Genomic DNA, 8,799 nt, shown 5'->3' with positions numbered 1-8,799 from the left:
CCCACCCGTCCTCCTTCCCACCTCCCTCCCAACTTCGGCTCACCCCCGGCGTCCCCTCCGCGCTTCTCCTCGTCATGGCGGCGCTCAGCAAGTCCATCCCTCATAACTGCTACGAGATCGGCCACACTTGGCACCCGTCCTGCGGGGTTTCCTTCCTGCAGATCACGGGGGGCGCCCTGGAGGAGTCCCTGAGGATCTATATCCCTCTGTACTTGGTGAGACCCGGCAGCCCCTCCCCCGGGGCGAGTTTAGTGTGGAGGGGTGGGCCGGGGGTGCAGTCCTGCTCCCGAGAGGCTGGGGGGGGACTCGCCCTGTGTCTGTTTCTCATTTGGAGGGGTCAGAGTGTTGGTTGTTTTTGGGGGTGGGGTGGGGGAGGGTACTGGGGTAGGGGAGGTCCCAAGGGGGCAGATGTCCCAAATCCTACTCCGGGGGGGGAGAAGGGGGAGGGGAATTAGAGGTTGAGCTGTCATCTAAATGCCTGTTTTGGGGGGAGAGGATGGGCTCCCAAGTCTGGGATTAAGTTTAGAACACTTAAAATTGTGACTACAGGGACCTGCGTAATTTTTGCTCCCTCCTGCCTGGAGGTGGAGAGGTCAGCGAGACGACGAGAAATGGCCTGCAATCTTTCCTCATATAAAATCCCTCTGTTCCCCCATCCTCATTTTTTTTTTTAAAAGGACATATTTGACAGCAAGTCCATGTGACCACAGATCTTATCTCAGTTTGGAATGGCAGGATTGTGGCTTGAGGCTTTTGCACGTTTTTTGCAAGCTCACAGAGCAGACACTTGGTTGAGATTTTTTTGCGTGGTGATTTAAAGGGTGTTTCTAGTCTTAGAGTCAGTGAAGGTGATTAGAGTTAGTGAAGTTTATGTCAACTAGGTCCTCTAATTATTGAGCTTTACATGCAGGGCAATCCGAGTTTGGAGTTTTTAATGGAGGATATTTGAAAATATGTGTATGCATCACTGAGAAGTGGTAAGGAAGTTTGTTCTTAAATGCTCTCACCAGGTTCCTTTTTGTTTTTTAATGCCCTGGTCCTTGGTGTTAAAGATTTATTACTTTGGTTATTGAAGTTCAGTCTCTTTATTTTGTCGCCCAATAGCGTCTGTGTCCTAAGAAGGCAGAGGTCATGTTGTTTGTGTTTCCTGAAAGTTTCATTCAGTATTCAGTGGATAGTTAATTCTTACCTCTCATTCAGTAATGATTTGAATGTATACTCTACTGTGCCTAGAAATGTGTCATAGCCATACTTGTAGTATTTTAACAGTTTGATTATTTATTACAGAGATAACACAGGAGAAGATGGTAACTATCTCTGAGATTTCAGAAGCCAGTTTTATTTTTATCATATATAGACTGATGCTTTTCAAACTTGACCATGTTAGGAATCTCCTGGGCAAGCATGTTAAAATAGGGGTTCTGATTTAGCAGGTCTGGGTGGGGCCCGGGATTTTGCATGCCTAACAAATTCCCAGGTAATACAGATGCTGCAGCTAGACTAAGAGCCACACTTTGAATAGTAAGGATTGAGCGTGGAGGCCAATAATAATAAACTTGTTATTGGAGCTGGAAATTTATCCCTTGATTTTCTTTGGCAAAGATTCCTGTTTATCTGCTTTTCCACATGAATGTGGTCAGTCCGTAGTTCAGTGTTTGTTTGTTATTGTTTTTCTTAATAGAACACTTACAAACATTTTTGAGCTCTTGGTATATTCAATAATACAAAAAGGTTGTTTCTGCCCTTATAGGGTTATGATGTAGGTGGGGAGAGAGCTTATGCTATGTAATTTCTCTTCTGGAAATCCATAATACTTTTATGCTGCCCGACTCATTCATTCGACAACTGTTTGCTGAGTGTTTGACTGTTGTCATATCTACACCCTAGACAATTTATTGGTATCTTCTATGATAGGGAAGTTCAGGGGAGCAACAGGTATTTCTGTTCTTCTATTCCAGCAGTTGAGGTGGGGGCAGGAAAGGTTTTGGGGAGAAAGGTTTGTGTTTTACTGTTATGTCTTCAACTTAAGTAAATATTCTTGAGGGTAATTCTCCATCTTATTTGGCCTGTATCCCTTATAGCTGTGTATTTCAAACTTTGGGTTGCTACTCGGAAGTGGTTGTGAAATAAAATTAGTTGGAATTGACCAGTATTTTATTTTAAGTGAAATAGAAGAGAAAATAATTAAGAGTCCATTGCAGGCACTAAGCATAAACATTATTTCAAGACAGTTTTATTTTAGATATATTTGTATGTGTGGCTGGGGCTACTTAGAGCATATATAGCAACACTTTGCTCTTTATCAGTCCTGGGTAGTTGCTGATTACATGTGTAACATCAGGTGTCAAGATACAAGTTGGTAGGGGAAGAAGTGGCCTTTGAAAAGGGATTAGAGACGTGAATTTGAATCTCTGCTCCATCAGTTACTAGCTGTTTGACTTTTTGCATGTTATTTTGACTTTCTCTGTAAGAATTGAAGACACATCTATCATATATATATATGTTAATCCTTACTGGAGGATATTTTCCAATTGATTTTTAGAGAGAGTGGAGGTAGGGGGAGAGGCACAGAAAGAGAAACAGTGATGTGAGAGAGACACATGGATTGATTGCCTTCCGCATCAGGGCCGGTACATGCCCTTGACCTAAATCGAACCCAGTATTCTTCAGTCCTCAGGCCGACGCTCTATTCACTGAGCCAAACCAGCTAGGGCTGTATCACATATTTTCTAGTTCATAATAGGTCTTGAATAATTAGGCCATTTTTTTTTTTTGCAGAAGATTATTCTAACCATGTTTTAGGGTTACTGTGAGGACATAAATGGGGTAATAGTGTGTAGGAATAGCAGCTATCACATAGTAGGCCCTAATAAAGTGTTGGAATTATTAAAATAGTGCATTCAACATAATCAATGTCTCTATCTCCTGTTAGAATGGTGGTTTGTATTCAGTGCTAGCACAGTACCTCAGTGAGTGCTTAATAAGTGTCTGAAGTAGTACACAAGTGAATGAAGGAATAGCTCAGGAGTAAAGAGATATTCCGCAGTTCTAAAGTAGTACCAGAGAGAATGGAAGGACAGTCTTAGAGGCATTTGACAGGAGGTATTTCACAGAAAGAATGAACAGGACTTACAGACCGACAATATTAGGGGTAGTGTGCTGACTGGTTTATGCTTCTAGGATTTCAAGTCATTGATGCTGTTGCCATCATTGATAGAAGTTTTGAAGGCAAACTGATTTAGGGGGAAAATTTTAATTGTGTGTTTTCTGGAGCTTATAAAAATGGGTCTTGTACATTGGCTTTTTGTTTGAAATATTAACCTTATGTTTTGTACTAAACTGATTGCTTTTGTTCCTTTTATATTTCTTCTTTTATTCAATGCACCTACTCTCATGCTTCTTTTGCATGTTGGCGTCCACAGCTGTTCTTAGTATTTACCTTATAATGCTTAAGCCACGTTGAAATGTAGATGCACTAAATCCTTTTAATAGTGAATCTTTGTGTTTTCACCATTTGTAAAAAACATCCATCTTCATCATCAATTCATTTCATGTAGGTTTTTTTTTTAAAAAAGTCCTACATATGTTCTAAAATATGCTAACATTTTATGCATGTACAAAAAATGTATCTCAGGAAGTTATATTTTGTTTCTTGAATGTTAGTTATTGTCACATACTCACATGTGAAACAGTTGTTAAAGTGTTTAAACTCTAGCCTCTCACTAAAATTAATGAAAACATAGTGCCCTCCGTAATTTGTGGCAAATTTAGAGTACACAATTGCCATTTATGCTATTCAAGTTCTTAGGTGCCTTCTTTAAGAAGGAAAACTTGTTCACTCATCTCAGGTTGTTTTAAGGCCTTTCTTACTTTTGGTATTCCTAGGTGACTTAACTTAGGACCACCAGATAAGGATATTGGCATTTACCTTTAGATAACTCCGAAGTAGAGCCTTCTGCACTTCTGGGAAGGAAGGAATTAAAAACCTGCTTTTGTTTTTATTTATTTATTTTTTATTAATTAAATCTTCATTGTTCAGATTATTACATTTGTTCTGCTTTTAAAATTGACCTTTAGATGTTTGTTTACACCCTTCTTCAGAATATGAATATGTTTTCTTAATATTTACTTCCTTTGAACCTTTTAATCTAACAATTATATTATATTATAGAGGTTCAATTAATCATCTCTAGACTGAATTAAAACTTAAATAAGAGCTGGAATTTTTAGGATTAAAAAACGATTTATGGACAGTCTTTAGTTGCTAAAGACTTGAAAAACATTCACTGAAGAAATCAGTTCAGTGATATTGAATACGGTGTTGTTTTTTTTAAATGTTCTCACAGTTTTATTTTATGGGAAAAATGGCAATTCTACAAAACTTCTAAAACCTAACTACACTTTCAAGAGGCTGTTCAGATTTCTGTAGTTCAATATGGCTTAGGTGGCAGGATCCTGGATTCTGGGATCAAATTGCCTGTTAGAATTCTAGCTTACTACTTACTAGCTGGGTAACCTCAGACAAATGATCTAACCATTCTTAGCCTCAGTTTCTGTGTCTGTAGTATTGGAGGGAAGGTAAATTTTCACTCCAGATATCTTTGTGAGGATTTAATGAGTTATCTATAATAATAGAAGTGTAATATGCTAATTAGACCTGATGGTCCGGACAAAGCCGGGGCTTCGAGGGAAGCCCCAGTCCCCGGTACCAGAGGGGGAAGCCAGTGCTGGCAGCTGGGGGGGAAGGAAGACCTACTCTTGCACGAATTTCGTGCATCAGGCTTCTAGTAATATATAAAGTGCTTCTGGCACATAGTATGGACTGAGTTTTTAAAGGCAGTGGATTAGCAGTTTTTTTAGAGAAAATGAGATCAGCAATGAGACTTTTTAGATTTTGGTAATAAGCAGGACTTTTGTAGGCCATATGGAGAGAGAGAGAGAGAAGATCATTAAGGAATACCAACTGCTGAGAATATCTGTCTGGATTATTTGACCTTTGGAAATCATGGAATTTTTAAATATTCCCCTTGTGATTTTTGCCTGAAGCCTACTTTAGGGGGTGGAATTGAGGGACACTTTTATCTTTCTATTCAATGAGTAAATGATGATTATTATACTATTTGTTATTCCTTTGGAGATGTAACAGTCATTTGGTCTTTTTCTTTTAAATGAGCAATTAAATGTTGAATTTTTCTGTTCATTAATGTGACATTTTGAGTTTGTTGAACTTGTTTATATTTATTTATTTTTTAAAAGATTTGTGCATGCATCTATCTATCTATCTATCTATCTATCTATCTATCTATTTATTTTGCTGCTGTTGTTGTTGTTGTTAATCGTCACCGGAAGATCTTTTTCCATTGATTTTTTTTTTTAGAGAGAATGGAAGGAAAGGGGAGAGACAGAGGGAGAGGGAAACATCCAGGTGAGAGAGACACATTGATTGGTTGCCTCTACCCCTACTGGGCCGGGGCCAGGGCTGGAAATCGAGCCTGCAACTATGGTAATCTCAGACAAATGATCTAACCATTTTTACAATTCCTTGACCGGAATTGAACCTGGAACCCTTAATTCTGCAGGCCAGTGCTCTATCCACTGAGCCGTGAGCCACATAGGCTAGGGCTGACCTTTTTTTTTTTTTTAAAGTTTATTGCATGAAGGAGTTACACTAGTCCAAGTTAAAAGCAGACCCCAAATGGTTACATTATACAAGCTGTGAGGTTTTTAAACTTATGACAAGGGACAGGCCTCAGTGCCAACGGGAAGCGGGTCATCAACCTACTTGCATCAGCAAAGGGGTCGAAAGAATGGAGGTTCTGGATAGCGGACATATGATATGATTCCTTTTCCTCGGTGGAAACGGCCTGCGGAAGGCTGCGGGGGGACAAGGTGGGCAGGGGCGACGGAGCGTCAGGAAGCGAGGGGGCCTCAAGCGGGAGGTTGCTGAGTCCTCTGCAGCTCAGTCACTGGGGCCTGAACTTGTTTTTATATGTGACTTGTTTGTTATTCTTTGGCTGATCTTGAGTGCAAAGAACAGTTCGAGTACATCATTCACAGTTGGAAGTTGAAGATTTACTATTGCACTAAACACTTTCTCAACCTATTTCTGTAGCAACTATCTTTGAATATAGTTGGCCCAACCTGGCTTACTTTTGTTTGACCCTTTAGTTATCATAGATCAGGAAAAAACATTAATTAACATTGGAATATAGGATTTCAATAATTATGATTCATTACTGTTCATATTTCTGAGTTAGTAGATTTTTTTTCCCCAGCTTACTTTATTTTTAATTTTTTAAAAATTGTTTATTGTTGAAAGTATTACATATGTCTTCTTTTCCCACTTGGACCTCTCCTGCCCACTCTCGCTCCCCACCCTGTCCCCCCTCCCCCTCAGCACAGGCCCTCACCCCCCTACTGTCTGTGTCCATTGGTTATGCTTATATGCATGCATACAAGTCCTTTGGTTTATCACTTACCCTCTCCCCCCCAAAAACAGATATTTGGTTGATTAAAAAAAAATTAAAAAGCCTTCAAATTCTTAAGTATTTTTCAGTGCCAACATTATTTCCTTTTGCCTGCTCATTAGAAAATTCTCTTCAAATCAAAAGGAGTGCTCCTCTGTCTGGGACAGTTTATCCTCTTCAATAAAATAATACATTTTGGTAGAGAGAGAAACCCACCTGGAGGAATGAGGGAGCCAAGTTCACACTGGTACTCCCTGTTCTAACAGATTTTCCATCAGGTTGTCTTTGTACCCAACTCTCTAGTTGACTCACTGTGATACAGATTATTTTGATAACCAAACCTCTTATTTACTATTTAGAAAATTATATTTGTCATGAATTTTTGACTCTTTAAGACATAGTTTTGATTATCTGCTGATAAATATTGATGGAAAAAATATACACTAATGGAGGAGGACTAAGATTTGATGATTAGGTTTAGTAATAGCTGAACCTGTACTATTAGTATTGGAATATTTGTTTCCTATTCAATTACCAGTTATTTAATGAGTCTGCTATTTTCAAGGTACTGTGTATAGCACCTATGTGCTGTGTTGTATGGTGGAGAATAAGAAAATGCACCAGAGCCCTCACTGGTTTGGCTTAGTGGATATAGTGTTGGCTACAGGCACCAGAGCCCTCACTGGTTTGGCTTAGTGGACATAGTGTTGGCCTACAGACCGAAGGGTCCCCAGTTCGATTCTGGTCAAGGGCATGTACCTCGGTTGCAGGCTCCTCTCCAGCCCAGGCCCTGGTCGGAGCTCGTGCAGGAGGCAACCAATCGTTGTGTTTCTCTCACATCAGTACTTCTCACTGTCTATCCCTCTCTCTCCCACTCTCTGTAAAAATAAATGGAAAAATATCCTTGGGTGAGAATTAATTAGGAAAAAGCAAAAAGGAAAATGCACCGGACATACTTCTTTTGTTGAGAGTTTATAGTCTAGGTGGGAAGATTAAGCATGTATTATCCTGTCATAAAAAGTCACGAGTTAAATACTCTTTGCTATGGATAAAATGGTTTGAGAGATCATAGGTAGAAGATCACATTTGACTGAGAGATAAAGGGAAACTTAATGGGAGAGGTGGCAGTTTCATACCGAACCTTGAAGGAAAAGTAGAATTTGGAAACGTAGAAATGGTGGTGGAGTGGCTTGAGCAAAGACGTTCAGGTAGAATAAAACATGGTATGCTTTGAGGAATGGCAGATGAAATTTAGGCTTTACTTGATGTAGTAGGCAGTCAATAAAGGTTGCCAACAGGGGGTAGTATGCTTGAAGTTGTTTCATAAAGTTAATGTGGCAGTGGTATATAGATCTGTGAGATTTAGTGGCTCAAATGTAAAGTAGGGGAAGAGTCAAATGAAGCTAGGAGATTTTAAGCCTTGTTGTTAGGATGGTGGAAGGTAGTGCCTTGGGAAAAGGCACATATTTTCAGTGAAATATGTTGATTGCTTGGGGGCCTGTTGAGTTTTATCTACTAGTGCAGTATATGAGTGGAGAATGACCAGGAGGCATTGAGAAACTCAGAGCTGCCCTTCTAGAGAGAAGGTGGGGCTAGAATTTAGGTTTAGATATCCTAATAAAGTTGAAGCTCTGGTAGGTCAGTAAGGAAGAGAGGTCAGGTCCTTCCATAGGTCAACTGAATGTTTAGAAAGGGAAGACAACCGAGGAATGCTCAGTGTGGAGTAGAGGAGGAAGAAAGGAAGAGAGCAGCAGTTAGATACGAAGTTGAGAAGAGAGCCTTTCTGAGCTGTCTTGAGCAGGGAGTCTTGGGAGGTATTGTTAAGAGGTGGGAAGAACATGGACTTGAATCTAGGTCCTGCCACTTATTAACGTTGTAACCTTGAGCAAGGTTCTTAACATATGGGAATGTCAGTATTCCCATCGATAAAATGGGAGTAGTATACCTGTCTCATATCCTTTAAAAATATAAATCAGCTCTTGTTATTCTTCTGCACAGAACTCTCAAGTGTCTTTCCATCTCAATAAAATGGAAAAACCTTTACCTCAGTAAAATGAGAGCCTTATGCAATCTGGCCGTTGCTTGTTTGATTGCATTTCAGACCATTTTCCCTTTTGCATGTTCACTTCTAATAGACATAATCACACTACTTATGTTTTTTTTTGGTAATCTGTTTTGTTATTTAGGGTAGAGCTCTTGATTTCTGAGGAATATCTTAAATTGGACAACAAGTTGTCAAAAAAGCACATGAAAATTTCTAAGGAGTGAATGACTAGAGAAAAAATCCCTTTTTTTAAAAAATATATTTTATTGCCAAAACCGGTTTGGCTCA

The 8,799-nt window shown here is 39.5% G+C and overlaps 1 protein-coding gene across 1 annotated transcript in view; it reads left to right on the top strand.

The window, feature by feature from the left end:
- Positions 1–8: 8 nt before the first annotated feature.
- TMEM135 (transmembrane protein 135) overlaps positions 9–8,799 on the top strand; it is a 216,879-nt gene continuing 208,088 nt past the window's right edge. Inside the window, exon 1 of the mRNA XM_006755866.2 lies at positions 9–215. Within this exon, the coding sequence (XP_006755929.1) occupies positions 75–215 (141 nt within the window). The 5' untranslated portion in view covers positions 9–74. The remainder of the gene's footprint in view (positions 216–8,799) is intronic.

This window comes from Myotis davidii, unplaced genomic scaffold, assembly GCF_000327345.1.
Source record: "Myotis davidii unplaced genomic scaffold, ASM32734v1 scaffold430, whole genome shotgun sequence".
NCBI classification, from domain to species: domain Eukaryota; kingdom Metazoa; phylum Chordata; class Mammalia; order Chiroptera; family Vespertilionidae; genus Myotis; species Myotis davidii.
Note: the sequence above shows the minus strand (reverse complement) of the source record. Positions and strands in the feature narration are given on the sequence as shown.